Genomic DNA, 20,122 nt, shown 5'->3' with positions numbered 1-20,122 from the left:
ATTTTACTAAAAAAGTGGGCCAAAGACCACACAAAATGTTATTGAAAATCTATCAGGCTAAATGCGTGAGCATTGCAATCTTTAGGGCGGGAATATGGTGGGGTTCCACAATTGTGCCCCAATCCAATATGTCGAAAACAAGTTTTTAAGTTTAATTTTGGCAGTCCCTGCTAGGACCTCTGTTTTTAACTGCCACATTGAGCTAGGAGTACCATACATTTCAGATCTAATTAAGGTACAACCAGTGCTGCTCTGGCATAGAATTTGGACCTCTACCAGTACAGGTCTAAACAAGGAAATTTTAACCAATGCAGTGAAACTAGTTCATCCCAGCAAGATTATGTGGTTAAAATATGTAAAAAATTTCATGCATGACATTGGGCATCCAGAATATTTTTCCCGGCCTGAAGTATTAAATTCTATACATTGGAAGGAATTGAAAAAAGTTTGTATGACCGTTCTCGAAGAAAACAGGCTGGTTTTGGAAATAAATAAACCCATCGTGGTCCAGCATCAATTGATCACCATAACTTACAACCAACCATACCTATTATGTTGTCTGGGGGGGTACGATAGGCATGTGTTAACACGCTTTAGATTTGGGACTTTCCATCGTCTGATTAGTCATCCGGTTATGAATAATTGGTCAAGGGAATTATGCCCATGCCCTTGCGATAACATCTGCAATGTTATTCAGTAAGTACTATGCAAATGTACGACGAAGATGGATTGTACCCCTATTAAAACAGGGAGGATGGAGACAATGCCGCCCTGCTTTTATGCATTTACAGATGTTGGCAAATTATTATTGCATTGGTGGGTTTCCTAAAAAGTATATTGAGAACAAGGAAATTCATAAGTGTTTAGGCCTCTGAGGGAATATTATTTGTATAGTTGTCAAACATTCTGTATTTTTATGTACCAGAGATAGTTATACCTTAATTAACTGTTTTTATGGATTGTGTATTTATTTATTTATGTTTACCTATGTACATTTTAGAAGTAAGATGAAATGTTTTAAACTGTCTGGTTTTATGATTTTATATGCCTAAAATCGAATAATGCTCGTTTTGATTTTTTTTTAGTAGAACATACAATTTTTCAAAAATAAGGACAGGAAACAAGACCACACAAATTTGTTATTAGCGTACGTCCTGTAATTAAATAATGGTACAGCTTTACATAGAGGCATTTATGCCTACACAATTACAGAGGGGAAAGCATTGCAATAAACGTAGGTTTCAGCACTCGTTGCTGAATTAGTAAGCATGACAGCAAAAAATACTATTTGAAAATAGAAGTGAACCAGACAGTAGATTTTAGCTATAGACCAACTGAAAAACCTGCATGTCACCTATTTACCTAACAGAGCAGATAGCCAGTAAGAGAGCAATTTTCTAGGCCCAATGTTGATTGGAGTCCCAAAGGAAGTAGTTGAAATGTGCCAACATTATATTGGACATCAGTCTTAGGGCCAAACAGAAAAACACCTCCTTTTCATTACCCAAGTCCTCCAAATGGAAGGTTTGCAATCTGCCTGTAGTACCTGTTACAATTGTCAAGAGGTCTACCAAGTTGAACTTTTATGTACCGAGCAGCCAAGCTGGATAGTGCAAATAGCAGGCTGTTATGAAGAACCTGTCCTTTGTTAAGTGATAACAGAAAATGGTCTGATTTGCACAGGTTTGGTGTCTGTGTCAACATTTTCCGAAAACCAGTGCAGTCTCATTATGACCACTACTGTAGTTCCTCTTCATTTTGCACAATACCATGAGGATGAGCAGAATTAGAGGAAAGACAAAGAAACTTGCTAAACCAGCTAATTGAAAACTCCCCACCTTAGAACACAAACATGATAATACGTTGGTGAACAAAGGACACTTCTGTGTTCTGGTCCGGAGCAAACAGTTCCTAATATGGAGTTCCCAGCTCTGAAATGTGAGGGACAGTGGTTTACCTATTTGTTTAGCAGGTCTCCTACCTGCTCAGCACATTCGTGCAGCTGTTTTTGGTCACGGTGCACCCTAAGCTGAAATTCAATCTCCAAAGCCGGTGCCAAAGGTGAATTGCTTTCAAAGACAACAGAATAGACCTTGTTCCTCCAATTTGCTGGATGCTTTAGTGTACGTGGTCATCCTGTCATTCATGCAAGCCACTGCATGAGAGTTTTTCATCTATGCATGTTCTGCAGGTTAATTTCCTACATTGATAGGTAAGCTTCCATTGTCAGAAGGCTTGAGGAGTGGAAAGAAATAGTGCATGGCCTCTAAATATCTGTTCACTCTTCAGCCACCACTGGAGTTCTTTCCACAAATGCAGAGTGGCCATGGTGAGATAATACAAGTCCCCACTGGCTTGCTACTACAGCATGCTTAGTTTCTTTGTGATAGGCCTCATGTGGAGGCAGCATTGTAGGTGAAGCAAAATGTGGGAAGGCCTACCGCCCAAGCTGTTTTGAGCTTTCTGACAGTAACTGTTCTTAGGAACACATCTGAGAACCCAGAAATATGGGTTCATTCTCTCTCTCTGTGAAAGGGTACACTTCAAATTTAGCATTCCTAGAGCCTATAAAGCTTATGTCTTTTAAACGATGCAAAATAGACCTCCTGATGTTGAGAGCAAGATCCAACTTTGATACTAGGAGTATAGTGGCTTGCACTACCTAGTGCACCCTGGCAGGGAGGTTGCCACAATAAGCTAATCATTAAGATACAGGTTACCCATCAGATCCTGCCTATTTGGGTAAACTGGAATTGGTTTGATGTACCTGCTCAATATCCTAGGGTCAGACTTGAGAGCGAGGGTAGTGCCTGGAACTGGAATTGTTGACATGAACATGAAGATTAGGTACTTTTAGAGGGACAAGTGGATTGAAAGTACGAATCCTTCAAGTCGATGGATGCTAGGAGGTTATCTTCCATGCTGAAAAAAAAGGAGCGCGTGGAGTGATTAAGAGCCCTTCATCAAAATAGCTTTTGTCTACATTTTGTTCTCTGGTGGTTTCTTCATAAAACTGGAGATTTCATGCCTAACTTGCTTGTCATAGTTTGTCAAGATTGCTAACACCTTAGGCATTTTGTTAGAGGTTAGGCATTTTGTTAGAGGTAGCAGCCATCTGGTTACCTCTCTTGCCCATAGAGATCCTTTGAGATCATCTTTATCTGGTATGGCAGTGTACAAAGAAGACTGATTTCTTGAATCATGATTGCTTACAACTGACATTATCTGTCTCCACTTGATAAGGTAGGCAGGGGGTGTGTCAAGCCTTATATTCTTCTCTAGCCTTGAAAGGATAGCTGAATAGGAGTTTTTCATTTGTGTCAGACCTTCCCCTCACAGTGATCCTAAAGAGATAGCCTTTAAAAAAAAAAAAAAAAAAAAAAAGAAAGCATAGTTTTTCAGTTTATAGTTTTTCAGGCTGAGTTAATGTGTCATCCGGTGGAGAATATGTATGATCTCATTTTCTGTATGCTCCAGCTGCTGGCTTGGAAGTAACTGGAGGGCGATGCAGCACAGGTTGTGGTTTCTGCTGAGAAATAAATTAAGACAAGGGCAGATGCAGCCATGAAGCAGGTGAACTGTGCCTGATGGAGAAGGTTTGAAGCAGGAAACCGCAGATTGTTCTTTTCAACTATACATTGGAGGGAAGTTTATGGGTCTAGTGGAAGCTGAACATCGATAAGTGGGGACGGTTATATTGTCTTTCATACCTATGATGAGCAATAGAGTTGGCTCTAAGGAATTGTCCATTCATATGCTATGAATTTGGTAGAATTCCTCTTCCCATTAAAGTTGCACATATTAAATGTGTAAAACTAGAAGCCTAGTGGCATGCTCGTCCTCCTTAAGATCCTTCAACCTTGTTGAAGAAAGCTTCAACATGCTGTACATCCTGCTTCTAAGCATCTACTTCTTGATCGCCATCCTCCCCTTCCTATCTAGAACAGTAGCATTGCCACAGTCTGGAAGCTTAAGAATGATGACAATGAGACTAATAGTGCCTGTAAAAGGGATAGTGGATGTTGTTAGTGAAGTGGCTATGACAGAAGACTCCAAAATTTGGCAGCTGACAAATGGATCACCAACGGAGTCACTGTCAAAGAGAGAGGAAGAAAAAGTTACTTAACTTTAGTAAAGAACCTTCTGGTGAATACTCTGCCCATTTGCAGATGCCTCACCTCTTGAATGTCCCAGGTACTGCAGTGGATCTCGAAACTTCTGACGCAGCTCTCCTGCACTAGTAGGGGGCACCAGCTTCATCTTGTCTATAAAGTAGAGTAGCGGTGATGGCACTGGAACCATTTAACACCCACCCCAGAGCTATGTCACTGATTTCAAAACAGTACCTCCACCCAGCAGAGGCTCTGGCAGAAATGTCAGATGAGGAAAACCTATAAAATACTGAGCAAATTAAATGCCAATCCTTTCTCACTCCTGAGTCCAAGCAGTAGTGCTTGGTGAAGGTATGATGAGACGCCTATGTCCCCGCTCTGCATATTTCAACCACAGGAACAACTCTGGCCAAGGCTGAGGAGAAAAGATCTGTTGGAATGTGCTTAAATACCCTTCGGCAACTCCTTTGCGAGGGCGTAGAACATTTTGCTCTCCCTTGTACCCTATGAAGAACTGACCGTCAGACCTGATTTACTATGTGCAGTCCAGATAACTAACTGATCATCTGGGGACGAGGCGATGCAGACAACTCTTCTCTTTGTTTGAATAGGATGGAGGGTAAAAGGTGTGTTGAGTGATAGATTTTCCAAGATGGAAGGGAGTCACCACCTTGGGGTGGAAAGCAGCTTTAGTTCTAGGACAAACATGCTTGGGAACAAGCATGTGAACAATAGCAGAGTGATAAGTGTCTGCAACTCAGTGACATGTCTTGCACTAAAAACAGCAACCAGAAAAAAGTCTTGAGGGTCAGTAAACATAATAGGCAACTGTGAAGGGACTCAAAATGAACACCCATGAACAAAGTCAATACCAAGTTCAAATCCCATTGGGCATGCCAAAGGGGACGTCCCTTGAGGAAGATTCTCCTCAGTCGATCACAAGTCCACTGCAGAATCCCTGGAGATCAAGATCAAATCTGCTAGATATCACTGGTGTTGAAACCACTGCCTGAGGAGGCATCCTGGAGGGCCCTGATGTGCCAGTTTGCTTGTATGACCATAAGGATGCAAGGATCCAACATGCCCAGCAGTCACACGACTGTGAGGAATGATATGCAAACTGCCACCTGAAACATCAAAACCCTATCCCAAGTGTCCAGGATCCTGTACAGGAAGGCATGCTAGGATCATTGTAATATCAAGTATCTGCCTGTATGAATGAGTGATGCTGACAAGGTTCTAAGAGAGACTTGGGTCTGTAGCCCGGAAAAGGTTTGGTCGCTATAGTGGCCCCTCTCTGACCGCTGCTTTTCTGGACATCACGCATACAGCAGCCTTAGAGGGCTATTTGGACTATATAACTGTTCCCGGAGACAGGAAAAGATACCATCAGTTCAGGATCGGTACTTTACCCATTAACAGCTATACCGCTAAATGGCGCAGTGGTTCTGGTGCCACTTGTCCTTTCTGTCCTTCTGAAAGGGAAAGTATCGGCCACATATTATTTATCTGCCCCGAATATAAAGTCCCAAGAAGGACATGGTAGAGACCGATTTGCCTCCAGCTAGGTATACAAACAGGTGTGAGGCACTGAGGATTTTAAAAACAAACAACTCACAGCCTGTGGTGGTAGCCGTTGCAAAATTTCTCTACTGGATGTGGATCACACGAGTTCAAGGTCTCTGCATATATTGATATGCTGTGTGATTTACTTAACTACATTAACTTGCACTTGTCACTTTACTGTTTCCTAGAAATGCAGACCTGGAATCATTCTTGTGTTTTTTTTAAATAATTTGAAAAGCTGTATTTATTATAAAGTGGTTATAAAATCCAATACTATTTTATTAATTAATTATTTATATTTTAATGATGGAGATTGACTTTGTTTAACGTCTTACTACTTTGTGGATGCTCTATTTGCTACTGGATTTTTTTTTTTTTTTTTAAACAGCTATAAATGTAAATTGCCCTGTTATTGTGTCTTTTATGATTTTTATCGAAATAAAGACTTTTTGAATTGAATTCACTTGGGCACTTTGATGAAAAATCCCAAGTTGAACTGCAGGTATGTGGTTAACTGCAGGTAATACAACACCACCTGTGGGGAGCAGGATTTAACCAGCCATTCCTCGAGGTAGAGGAATACTGGGATTTCTGACCTCCTGAGATGGGCTACAACTACTGCCTTCACATTTGTGAACTCCATTGTCAACTCAAACCGGAGGACCACGAGCTGTACCCTTCCAAAAAATGCAGCAACCTTTTTCGACAACCAGATGTGCATGTGGAAACACACCCTGCAAGTTGAGATACACCATCTAGTCTTCACCTTCCAGTGCCAAAAGAACCTGAGCCAGGTTCAGCATCTTGAACTTCTCTTAGTGTAGGTAAGAACATCAGGAGCATGATCACTTGGTTTGGGTGAAGGCCCCATGTCCTTCCTGGGAGCCAGGAAGTACCAAGAGTAGCATCCCTGGCCAATTTCCTGCTCTGACACCAACTCCAATATTTCTTTCTCCAGTAGGGCTGCCACTTCTTGCTGCAGTATTTGCAGGTGGTCCTCTGACTGAAGGGACTGGTGGGAAGCAATATGTGAGTTGCTGGTAGGAGGGTAGATTAGACCCCTTTTTACAATTTGAAGAACTCATTGGTCTCAAGTTATGACCTTCTGGCCTACTGAAAAAAGGAAACCCATTGTCCCACTGGGCGCGCATTTACTCCTCACCAGACAAACTACAGCGACTTCCTTGGTGGAGCTGGTGGGGGGGAGGAGGAGGAGGGCTGGTTCTGGCAGCCCCTTCATTGTGCTTGCACTGCCGCACAAAGGGGTTTTTCTGTTAGCTTGTATGGGTAGGTTGGTGTTTTGCTCTGGTACCCTTTCAAGAAGCCTCTGAACTTCCAAAATGGATGAAAATATATAGACGAAGAGTGCAGTTCCAGTGACTTGGCTGTAGATCTTCCAATCTTTAAGCGCTCTAATACAGCATTTGACTTTTCTCCAAAGAGGTGCTAACCAAACAGAATGTCCAAGAGTGTGGACTGGACATCAGTCAAAAAACATATAGAGTGCAATTTGGCTTGATGGCTTAGGGCCCTGGAGGACTTAATATCTCGGCCTACAGAGTCTGCAGTATCAAGATCCGCTCTGACAATATGCATGCAAGTGTCCTGACCCTCATAGCCAATCTGCACTTGATGAACCTAAAGACAGTCAGTGAGGTCATGGCACCACCATAGCTGCCATTTACCATAAAGAATGGGTTTAGCAGCTATGACAAAGAGTGGCATTGAGGGATAGTAATGCCAATCTCCCTTCAGAAAATATCTTCCTGTCCTGTCCTTGTAAGTTCTTGAATTCCCTTTCAGGTAGATGGATAGGGAAAGATTCTAGATTGGATATGGTGATCGACAAATCTTGACCAACAAGAAACTCTGGGGATGGATGCAGACAAAGAAAGAAGAGTGGCCAGATACCCCACTGCCAGCCTGTTGGTTTCTCCCAGACCTCTTTCATAAATTCCAAATGGGCTTCATTAACGGACAACACTGCTCTGTAGAAGTAGTTGCACACTGACCAACCTCAATAAGAATATTTGGCTTGAACATGCCAGAAGGCAGGGGCAGCTTGAGCACCTTCATTGTTTTTCTACGAACAACCCTTCTCGGTCCTGGAGGTAAGTCTATAGCAGTGTCCGCTGATGTATCTAGCCCACTTGCATTCTGAAAGGCTAGGTGGTATGCATTCTCAGTTGTGGGGATGGGAAGGACAAGCTCCCTCCTGTCCAAAATTATTGTTTACGGTGTGCTAGCATTATTGGTGTGCACCAACAAGATCCTCCCTACATTTCTCTTCCTCCAATACACGCTAGGCCTCCATCCATTATGACAACTTCTTATCTGGGCCCAGAACAACTTCCTAAGGAAGGGGATGTGGTGGGGCAGGAGGAACTGATGAGGACCACTGGGTCGGAATAACATCATAAAGTGTTGGAAAAGGATCCAAAGGAGCCAAATGGATATTCAGTTCTGAAGGAGACCCTTCTGGCGACCCCGAGCAGAGCTACGTACAGTCCCTTGGGGTCTAACAGTGTTCCAGAGGGGACCGTGCCCATTTGAACAGTTCCCTCATTGCGGGGATGAACAAGTGGGTCAGCACCCAGTGCCAGGAACTCAGGGTAGCCCAGAGTCAGTACTGTCAACAACACGAGTGGCGGAAGCAGCACCTCAGTGTCATGAGGAGGAACCATCACCATTAATTTTGGCTGTGAAGTAAAAAAAGAGGCAGGTTTCAAAATCGAGGTGGCGACTTACTGTTTGACCTCAACCACCTCCTGGGAGAATTCAAAATGCTTCTTCTTGTTTTTATGTTATTTACTCTTCTCCCTGGAGCACTTGGCACTGGTTAAAATCTGGCTACATGTCTCGCTACTCTTCTCACTGTCAGCTGACCATAACGATCTTCACTGGCACGGGCCATAAAGAGTTTTGAATCCTCACTGATCACTTTTGGGTTCATCCCACAGATAAAGGTTGCAAGGGTTAGAGTCATTTCTTGAAACCACACACCATCGTTATACGGGTCTGTGATCGACATTTGAATGTTGCACCTGCAACAGGGCTTAAACCTTGAATTATTTGATGGCAGATAGGTTCCAAACGCACTTCATTATTCATAAGACAAGATTTTTGGAGAGAAAATATCACAGCAAAACAGAGGAGAAAAGCTCCTCACCTGTGTTGAAAAGTGCAGAGAGAACTCAACTGATATCAGGGCTCCAGGATTTAATGGTCCAGTGATGCCATGACAGCTCCCCTTCTGGTGTTGAAATGGAGCCAGTGGCACCAATTGGCGGGGTAAAGCTATGTCAGAAGCTCCAGGATCTAGTCTACCCCTTGGGATTCCCAAGAAGAGAGAAATCTACACCTAAAAGTATCCAGCAGAAACAGTGATTGAGAAGCAGGACAACTGACAATGAGGAGAAGAAAACAGGAGAATGGGGAAGGTCAGTGCTGAGCTGTGGCTGCAGACTTAGGAGCTAATGGAAAGAGACAGCCAATTAAAGTCACAACTGATGCAGTGACAGATAATGATTGAAAAGTCAACACTTAAAACTGGTTTTGCAACCAACCAGTCAGCCAGTGAGCTTCTTTAAAAGGCATTTTTATTCAGTATAGAGAAACACACTTTTAGAAGGACCAACTAAAAACAGTATATTTTTCTTTTAAAAGTCCCAGGGTTAGGCGTGTCTTCCAGTCTTTGGGCTTTGTTTGCAGAAAAAGCCACGTCCAGGGTGAAGGAAATAAGTGAACAAAGTTTATGGGTCATACATTCCCACAGCAACTAAAAACTTTGAAGATGTTTTGATTTGTCATATTATGTATATACTTCCGTGGCACAAACTCCAGTCAACAGAAAAGGTGAAAAGTTCGCACTGTTCCCTTCTTGTTTGACAAGAGGTTGACAAAATGGACAGGAAGTTAAATATTGCTTAAAATGTCAAATCAAAACAATCTAAGATCATAACTTCACAGCAGTCACTTAGAGTTGGGCATGCAGGAGAAGAATCTGTTGAACTTCAGAGCACTGTCTTTGAACCCCACTGGCACAAGTGTTGGTCACCTAATGAGATGGAGAAACTATGAGTAGTATGTGGGTTTTACAATGTTAATTAAGTGTGAATGTAGATTCTAATGTAAACACAGACTACAAAGGGATTCCAGTATGATGATGGAGAATAATTCAAATCAAGCAAATCACATATGAAAGGTCCAATAATGGAGAAACATCCTCTACTGAAATGCAAACTCTGCTAATAGCAATGACATGACACAGGGTATTGTAATAGTTTAAACAGTGGGAGGCATAATAAAGGTACTGAAATGGCTTTACTACAAGGCCTTCAGATAAGATTTCGAAGGGTGATTATATTTGAAAGTTGGAACACTGATATTTATAGTGGTGGGTGAGTAAGAGAAACATTTTAAGTGAACAACTGGGGTATTTATGTTGCACTTGGGAGATAAATTCAAGGATAGATCAATATCATCAAGATTTTCAGAAAACAAATTCCAATAGAGGCACGCTGTAAGTTGTGGTATCAAGCCATTGAAAGCGGGTAAGAGATTCCTCTGTGAGTGCTATTCCTAATATTTTTGCTAGGTGCACTTACTTGATTTTTGGAGTACTATATGGCTGGTGGTACTATTACTGACATGCCCGAGTTGCAAGTTCAAAGTTCACTACATCAATGATGAGCTTGCCCTAACTTATAATAAGGCTAAAGGACGATTATGCACTGGGATCATTATCAAACTATTTGGAAAATGCAGTTCCCTTTTTGGTAATTGTTTCTAGCTTCCAAATTCTTACTTTCTTATGTTTGGTTTGTGCTGACACTTTGAGACATGACTGTTGTAATGGAAGCCGCTATCATTAGTTGGTGCACAGACCAGTTTATGCCAGAAATGAGAGGGCAAGCAAACTACAGTTTTTAGGAGCTGAAGTCAAACAAGAGACTCTGCTAAGGATCAAATAAATGGCTATTGGAACATGGCATCTGAAAGCCGACTCAAACAGATAGTGTCACCAGAAACTGTAAAGTGCAGTGCATGCCACCTAAGTGGCTGAGGCTTATCATTACCATCCATGAGGTACTGAATAATAGTTGTTTTGGGACATGGGGAAAGGGTCATACTCAACATGGTATTAACACAAAAATCTGAATGAATCTTGAACCATCATCGCCCTTTAAAAGGTAGCATTACTTGCACAACTTTGAAGCTAGGAATGTGAATACGTACAGCAACAATGAGGAAGTCCAGCCAGCACCAGGCGTTGGTGAAGAACTTTACAAATCCGTAGGCGAGCCATTTCAACAACATTTCCAAGATGAAAATGTAGGTGAAAACCTTGTCCAAGTATTCGAGCATTGTTCGGATAGTCTTTCGTTGTTCTATATAAATATCTTCAAAGGCCTGCAAAAAAAAGGTTTGGTTGACACACAACTTTATAAATAATGGATTGAAAATTCATGTTCAATCACATCAGATTCACTATGTTGTGTGATTCATTGTGTTATTTTCTGAGCCATGAAGTAAAACCTTAAGTAAAAAAGGTACAATAGTTCTAGTTCAAGCATTCAGACCCTAAGTAGCTTCCAAATGTCTTCAGGGACAAAATCTGCAAGACATGAAAGCTCTAAGATTTTCTAGTCCTAATGAACGCAAATTTAAGACATATGTAAACGAAAGGACAAGTGTACACTCGTGTAACTCAGATACTTGGGAGAAACGTTCATATTCCTGACCTTAGGAACTCAAATGCTAAACAAACACCAAAACTTGTGGAAAGAGTTTGCAAATACTATTTGTCTGGTATATTTGGAATTAGGAGTGCCAAGTAACTGTTTGATATGGTTTCCTCACTGGTCTACCAAGCTTTACATCTTAAAGGATAATACACAAAATTATGATAGTTTTGCAAGATTTTTCAGGCCACCTTAATGACCTCAAGATACCAGGAGTCACACACAGCACAACAAGAAGATGCAAGGAAAGGAGAGGATTCTTAAGCAGTGAGCCAAGTTGGGAGGGATTTCACAAAGACTAAGATGATCTGTTTATGTCTGGAGGTGCTGGAGAGCTGTCAGTAAGAATGAGAAAACACGTCTCGCTTTAGTAGGGAGTATGAAAGTGAGGAACTAAGCTTGGAGCCTGAAGGTCAATGTATGGTCTTCAGGTGTATTATGGAATTTAGCACCGAGGTTTAGAATGTAGAGTGAAACAAATACATAAAAACAAGTACCAAAATCATTTCTTACCAGGGCACCACTACTAAGGAGAATCATGAAGATGATGAATGTTTCAAACCAATTGTGCTCCACAATAAGAAAGCAGGTCTTTCGCAGGGTCCACCATTTCTTTCCAATACCATCATCAACGCTGACCTGGCAGACCTTAAACCGTGCAACACAGCCTAGAAGAAACAAGAAGTTAAATAAGTAACATAATAAAATGGTACGGTTTGAAAGACTTAACCAACTGTCTGTTAATATTTGCGAAGGCATCATTAGTAAAGCGCACAGCTGTTGTTGATGGGTAAAAAAAAGAGATTAAACTACAACATAGAAAATAAATATGATGTAAATAAAACCTTTGAACATTTTAGTTTAACACCATATTTGTCACATCAGATACTTCTTTTTCGCGTTTCCACTGCTCATTAAGCTAGAGTTGTAACAGGTACTCTAAAAAGCGAATATGGCCCCACCACATAAGCAGCCCTCAGCTAATACATTGGTAAGACATTTGCAAAAACATTTTTAAGTTTACTTCTCTTGTGAAAGAGAAGTAAACGCTTCTCTTTCACAAGGCACGATCCCGGATTGCATAAAAGCAGCCCAGGTATCTCCTTTTATAAAAAAAACGAAAGCAGACAAAGCTGATCTCAATAATTTCTGCCCTATCTCCAACATCCCCACCCTAGCGAAACCTATAGAAAAATACATACAATCTCAACTTTGTGCTCACATAGAGATTTACCAACTCCTTGACCAGCATCAATCCGGCTTTCGAAAGGGGCACAGCACCGAAACGGTGTTTACTCACGTCCTGGACGACATCTTAAAAATGCTTGACCAAAACAAAGCCTGCTTCCTGATCCTCCTCGGCCTTTCCCCCGCATTCAACATGGTTAATCATGACAACCTCCTTGCCATTTTGAAAAATAGGATGGGCTTCTCTAGCCAGGTGCTACAATGGTTCTCGTCCTTCCTTCGCCACAGATCTCAAAGAGTCAAGGCAAATCACTCTCTCTCCCAGCCCTCTCCAGTTCTCATGTGGGTTCCCTAAGGGTCCGCACTATCTCCTATCCTCTTCAACCTGCTCTTGAAACCTTTAGCTAACTCTTTAAACTCCACTAACATTCTCTTCCATATGTATGCGGACAATACACAACTCTATTTGAAAATCTCGTCCCCAGAAAACATCATCTCACTCAACACTACCCTAACATCTACCCAAAACTGGTTAACTGAGAACAATCTCCTGATCAACACCTCCAAAACAGAATTCCTGCTCAACTCCCCTCCCAATCACATCCCTCAGCTAGACTTGTGGCTGAGTCACCTCACTGCCTTCAACTGCACTCCTCTCACAATAGACTCAGCCAAATCGCTAGGAGTCACCATGGACAAGCACCTAAATATGAACAATCATATCAGCAATGTGTGTAAGGGAACAAACCACTTCATGAAGGCACTCAGAAATATCAAACCTTTCCTTACACAAAATTATTTCAAGCAAGTGGTCCAAGCGCTGGTCTTGACGAGGCTGGACTATGGCAGTGCTACCCTCTGTGGACTTCCTAAATACACCTTGGCTCAACTAAGGGGATCACTGAACACAGCGGCTAGACTGGTTACAGGCACCAAACGATGAGCACATATCCCCAGTCCTAAAATCTCTTAAATGGTTGCCCTACTAAGCACAAATTCAGTTAAAGAAAGCTGTTCTGGCGCACAAAGTTCTTCACTTCAATACTCCCAGGTACCTTGTGCAAAAACTTGAGCTATCTTGTGGTTCAAGAGCCTCAAGAAGCGCCATTACTTTCCTCCTGAAACCACTCATACTTAGCAAAAAGAGAAATTGTCAAAGAGCCTTTTCTGGCGCTGCCCCAAAGATATGGAACTCTCTTCTACCAGAAGTACGCAGAATCTCCTCAACTACAGCGCTCAAATTGGAACCAAAAGATTCCTTATGAATACATTCTTACCCTAATTGGGCTAGGCTAATCTGCTCGAAGACACTTTTTTCCTACATCCATTGTACCATCTTTTGTTACTGCTCCTCGTTATCGCTTACTGTGACCCCCGTCATTGCCCATTCATACCGATTTTATTGTATTACACTCCATGGTGCAATTGTCCTGGAATCTGCGATTAATCCTGCTTTTCTGTCTTTCTTACCCCTACTTGATGACATTTGAGTATTTATGTCCTTCCTTCCATTCTATTGCAAAGCTCTCTGATATCCCTTGGGATCTTGTTCGTGCTCTATAAAACGTTATAAATAAATAAATAAATAAATAAATAAACTAAAGCAACACCTTCAAACTTTGTGTTCTATTGATCCTTAGACGGAATACTATAAGTAATACAGCTATAAGCAACACTATAAATTATTTACAGAGACTGCAGGTTCCTGAAGCATGGTAGAAAATCTTGAGGGGGCTATAAAACACAGATAAGCCTTCATAAAGACTACACTCAGAACCCAGTATAGAATTCCCTCAAAATAATTTTACACCCCACATCCAAACAAGCACAGCATGGAGTACTGGCAAAGGAAAACACAGCCTACATTGTATAAAGTGGAATAGGACCGCTGAGTTGTCTACAAGATAAAGTTACTTTGATGGTGACCCATGCTGCATAGGCTCTTTCTTATTATAAATGTGTAGATATCCATGCCACCTTGTAAAGAGATCAGACATTGCAATAATTAATACACATGTGTATGTAAAATGCAGGAGTTTTCCCATTCCTTGCACCTCCTCACCAGTTCCCTCCATAACAAGCAAGGCAAATCTGTGTGTTATTAGGCCTCTGGATGAAGCCTCGACAGGAACATACTTGTAATGGAAAACAAATCAGCAGATCAGAAGAGACAAAAATAAGGCAACTTTATTGTACTCCTTTGTCCTGGGAATTTCTTGCTCTCAAGGAGCGGGAGATTTCCATACTAACTCAGCATTAGAGAGGGAACAGGAGATGGGTACACAGGCAATTTGGTATTGAGAAAAATATACCGCAAAATAATCCCAGGAGCCAAATGCACGTGAAGTAATGCACATGGCTGTCCTGCAAAAGACAGTTCCCTTTATGACTTCTCCATTACTCGCAGTAGCAAGTCTCATCAAATTGTGATTATCCCTGCCAACTGTATGAAAGCTCTTTCCAGTTTTCCTTCAGACTTAATACGAGAAGCCAATCAGTGTGACTTGGGTACAGGATTCCTTTTTAGGAACTTTGAATCAGAAGAAGCATACTACAATTCTCAGTGTTCTTACTGGTTTCATCCAAAAAAGTTAGGTAAGTGTTCCTCATAGGTTCCAGGAGCTCAGGGGACTGGGGATAAAAGGCCTGGATAGTTTAGTTTCTGGATAGTCTTGCAGATCATCAAGGGATGAACTGTGCACTCTAGTGGGGCTTTCATGGAGGGCCACCATAACAACAGTAGGTGAAACCTGGGTAGGAATGGAGTATGGGGATGAATGAGAGAGCAAAGAAATTGCTTTAACGAGTAAGCATTTGAGAAACGTATTCCTGGGCTGTTCCTTTTTTGGACAGATTTAGGAGAACTATATCCTGGCTGGTCCAGAGAAGGATGCTTGTGGTGACGTTCCTCTATATGATCCTCCACTCTAGGCCCTCACAGGTGTGTTTAGGAGACTTTTCTGCTTCTGATCATTTAGAAAAGCCTTCTCTAGAAAGTGGAATCTCTTTTCTCTGCATAGACTAAGCAAGAAACAGACGGCAGGGGACTTTGAGCATACACTATTCACATGTCCGTTTGACATGTTACTAAAGTACTCGCCTTTGTTTTCCCCATGAACTCTCTCTAGTCGCACTTTAGCTGATGCGCCAAATGGACACCTGGCTGTCTCTGCCTCAATATGGAATCATAGAGATAGCCTCAACATGTTACTGTCACAGCACAGAAAAACTGATTTTTCTAACAACTGTGTAACAAGTATGTGATTTTGTTAATACTTTTCCTTTCAGGTACAGATACTACAGATCTGACCTCAGAAGCCAAGGGTGGTGAGTACACCCCCTCCTATAATGAGAGCAAGAATGTGCTCTTAGAGATTTTCCGGTCCTGACGAAAGCCTCTAGAGGTCCCATGAGGCTGAAACATGTTGACCAACACCAGTGCGATAGACCAGTAACTGGGTCTATACACACACACAACTGTGTTTTTAAATTTCCCACATCAAAATTTCATGAATAAAATACACACGAGAAGCGACGTAGGGAATTTTACTTCACACATCCGAGCACGAGCACACCCTCTTTTTATTGCTGGCCACTACTGACAAACCAGTTGGTCTTCCTCCATGCGGAGGTCAGCATGATGACAAAGGAAAAGACCCTATGATCATGCTGTTAGGGTACACTGAGGCGGAGAATCAACATATACCGCCTATCGTCTGTGTATGTATATGAGTTTTTTTTTTAAAACAATGGTCTCCCAGGTTAACTAAGACCCTGGTTATACAGGACAAGTGGTCCATTCTCTCCCCATTTTTGATATTTGCACTATCATCAAAGCATTTGGTGGTTCAAAACACTGCTGCACGCCTAATTTGCAAACGTCCACCCAGACCCTCCTCGGAGCCCATTTTAAAATCTCTTCATTGGCTTCCTATCACAAATCACACAATTTTCAAGCTCCTGTGCTTGGTCCGCAGATACCTATCGGGCAAGGTCCCAGTGAATCTTCAAAACAAACTTCACCCCATCTCCCCTCTTGAAATCTGAGATCAAAAGATCAGCTATTGTTCTGCTCCCCCCACTTTCCTATATGGCAGCCGATCCGCCTCTTGCCTTGGCCCATATCACTGGAACAGATTACCCGTACACATTTGTGCCGCCCATTTCAAAAAGCTTCTCAAAACCTGGCTATTTTAAATTCCCTATACTATTGTTCCCTTCTCCTACTTGGATTGTGCTCCGGCGCCGAGATACCCCTTCGGGGGTGATTTGCTGTGCTATAGTAAATGTATATAATATAACATGGTTGATGAGTGGATCTGATTCCAGATTTGTAACCAGGGCTGCTCAATTCATCTTTACACTGATTTATCAAGCAGAGCCTCCGTTGGCTAAAGCACCACTGGCAATGCAAGTAAAAGGAAACGCATTGGAAATTCATACTTATCGGTCAAACAACATTTGACACAACATCCATCGTATGAAACTCAGAAAAAGCACTTACAATTTGACTGGCTCCCCTTTACATTAACATGATAATCATTATCATTAACTACCTTCGGTAAAACAGGCATCAGGATCCAAATATTCCTCTGGTTGATCCACTGGTATTTCTTCTGCTTCTGGCTTTATGTCAATTGTACTTCCTTCCGAAGAGCTGGTGTCATCCGTTTTCTAGCTCAAAGACAAAACAATGGTTATAGAACATTTCTCAATTTAATGCAATTATGAGTCATAAATTGTGCGCTAAAAGCATCAATACTTGCAAAAACATCAACATATGTCCAAAAAGAAGGAGCAGCCTAGAGGCACGACTGAGTCTGACTTATCTCACATAATTGAGATGAGGCACATGCCCCTTTCCTCTCTCTTTGGTGACTGCCATCTTTTGAGAGACTGGTGACTGAGCAGAGGCGAATCGTACAGCTGTAGACTCTCTTCACAAAACATCTGAGGCAGCGCAGGTCTCAAAGCCACCAAACATAGAGTCCAAAGCATAGTTGTGTAGGCAACGCTGTGCCAAAGTTTAACTGACGGCCAAAAACTAGGTATGATATTGTGTCTGACCGAGGACACTGCTATAAAATGTTTCTGCAGTTTTTTGCTATTTCTACTAGATCAGCATTACCATTATTCTTTTTCATTGACCGTTTATTATCTTCTATGCAGATGCTTTATCTTTGAACAATTTCACTAACAATGCCTAAACAATTTCAATCAAGAAAACTGCCTTTGGCTGTGCCATTAGGGTGTACCTGCAAAGCTTAGCAACCAGACTCCCATGTGGCCAAACTTCACTACGCAAGGATTGGCTAAAGGACGTGTCCTGCGGCCAACCTTCCCCCCCAGGTGCAGATAGGCTTGGCCAACTTTCACTGTAGCTAACCCCCACAATGCATTGCCTTTGACTGTGCAAAGTGGGTGTAGGCAGCAGGGACTGGCCTGCAGACACGTTCTGTGAACAACTTACAGTGTTAACCTTTCATGCTGAGCTGACCATTTGGCATAGGCAGAGGGTATTGGCCACAGGGGCTGACCTAGAGCAGGGTCCCATGATACAGCAATCATCCACTCAAACCCTGCTATCCATGTCCCTGAAACAGTGGTTCAAGGTTAGCGTGCAGTGGGCTCTGGCCCGTGCCTAGAAACACGCCCTGCACCAGCCTCAATGTTCACTATCTTTGACTATGCAGTGTTGCACTCTTTGGTTTCCATTATTTTCACGAGCTCCATATTATAAGGGTACAGTTTTCAATAGATTTGCCAATCAGCCCGAGGTTTTGTGGACCTAACTCCAAGTCTGTGAATCCTACAGTGAAAATTACATTTGTTTTGCTTTTCTCTTTTAATTTTAAACCTTTCCAAACTTCTCCCTGTGGTCAGGGGATGTTCCCCGAGCACCCTGTATGGCCGTACCATTTTACCTCAGGATGAAGGATTTGGTGCCCTGCAATTAATTGTAAATACCCATGTCCATCGAAGATGATGGACACAGGTGTTTACAAATAATTGCGATGCGTTACTATGCCATATGGGTGAGGTGCAGTGTGGGTGTGAAATAATAAAACTTAACATCACAACAGCTATACACATGTGCAAAAGATATGAAGTGGGGAAAACCAATATAGGGGTAACACATAAGTGGCATAGTGTATTAAACCCACATAATATATTGAGGAGTTACTCACATGTACAGAAAATAATGCTGATTTTTATTTGTATTTTGTCATAGGAATTTCCCGATGCAGTACTATAACAGGACAGTTAAGTATACACAATAATCCTCACCTAGGAAATATATAGTAGGGAGGATAATACAGGATCAACATCCTGAGGAATGTCATAGACCCCTAGGGGGCTAGAAAAATTGGCAAGAAACATGTAATTGACATGAAGCAGAGAGGGTGACAGGGACGCTAATTCCCTTGTTACACCAGTAATATACATTGTTTAACCCTATCAGAAAAGACCCAAGAATAAAGTAATACAGAGGGTACCCTACTAGATAGTTTTAACCAAAACCACTGCCTCTGCATAAATGGATCCCTAGAGTTTTCCCCAAAATATTTTTTTGCTCCACCTTGTATGTTGGCCTGCAGCGGGGTGTAGAAGCGGCCCTATGATGAAGCATTCCACTATCTAGTGGGTGAGGTCAGTATTAAAAACCCTGAGAGTTTTCCCAGAAAACAGACTACCAGGAAAGGAAAGGCTCCATCCTCATGGCAAGATTCAGTAATCACTGTCTTTCTTAAAAAAGATAAATCCTCTTTACTCCCGTCTCCATTTCGACCCATCTCATTGATCAACGCGGATAGCAAGGTATACTCCAAGATCTTAGCCTCACGCCTTTCTAGAATTATCACACCACTTGTATAAAAATTCCAACATGGGTTTATTCCTGCATGCGATACAGCTGACCATATCCGCCCCTTGATTACATTTTTAGATTGGGCGCAGGTAACTGGCTCTACTATTGGTGTAACCCTGTTGGATGCTGAGAAAGCATTCGCCAGGGTTGCCTGGGCATACATGTGGGATATCTTAACTAGAAAGGGACTTGGTCCAGGTATTCTAACTGCCTTAAAAACTATATATCAGTCCCCTACTGCTTCTATTCGTCTGAACGGTCAAACATCCTCGCCGTTTTCAATTACCCGTGGCACGCGGCCAGGGTGTCCGTGCTCACCGTTACTTTTTGCTTTCTATATTGATCCTTTTTTAAATCGTTTAAATCTTGCTGAAAATATAAAACCAATTTATTTAGCCCATACAGATTACCGAGCCCTAGCCTATGCGGACGATATTGTTGTAGTCACAACAGATATTGAAACTGCGCTACCAGCTATTAATGATTTACCGGCATAGTTCGGGTCTTTTTCAGGGTATAGGTTGAATCTATCCAAAACTCAGACCCTGTATGTTGGAGGTAACCCGCCCATCACTATATCAACCGTCCCGGAAGTTACATATCTGGGAATTAAGATCTCACTCCCAGTTTCCAATATCCCAGAG

General features: G+C 42.0%; 1 protein-coding gene across 2 annotated transcripts in view; it reads right to left on the bottom strand.

The window, feature by feature from the left end:
- Positions 1-20,122, bottom strand: part of SCN8A (sodium voltage-gated channel alpha subunit 8) — a 671,454-nt gene that overhangs the window by 154,894 nt on the left and 496,438 nt on the right. For both annotated transcript variants that reach the window (XM_086966390.1, XM_086966401.1), the window contains exons 18-20: positions 17,167-17,284; positions 11,936-12,090; positions 10,917-11,090 (exon numbers count right to left, since the gene is read on the bottom strand). In XM_086966390.1, the coding sequence (XP_086822516.1) occupies positions 10,917-11,090; positions 11,936-12,090; positions 17,167-17,284 (447 nt within the window). The remainder of the gene's footprint in view (positions 1-10,916; positions 11,091-11,935; positions 12,091-17,166; positions 17,285-20,122) is intronic.

The sequence above is a fragment of the Lissotriton vulgaris genome, chromosome 1_1 (assembly GCF_964263255.1).
Source record: "Lissotriton vulgaris chromosome 1_1, aLisVul1.2, whole genome shotgun sequence".
In the NCBI taxonomy this organism is placed as follows: domain Eukaryota; kingdom Metazoa; phylum Chordata; class Amphibia; order Caudata; family Salamandridae; genus Lissotriton; species Lissotriton vulgaris.
Note: the sequence above shows the minus strand (reverse complement) of the source record. Positions and strands in the feature narration are given on the sequence as shown.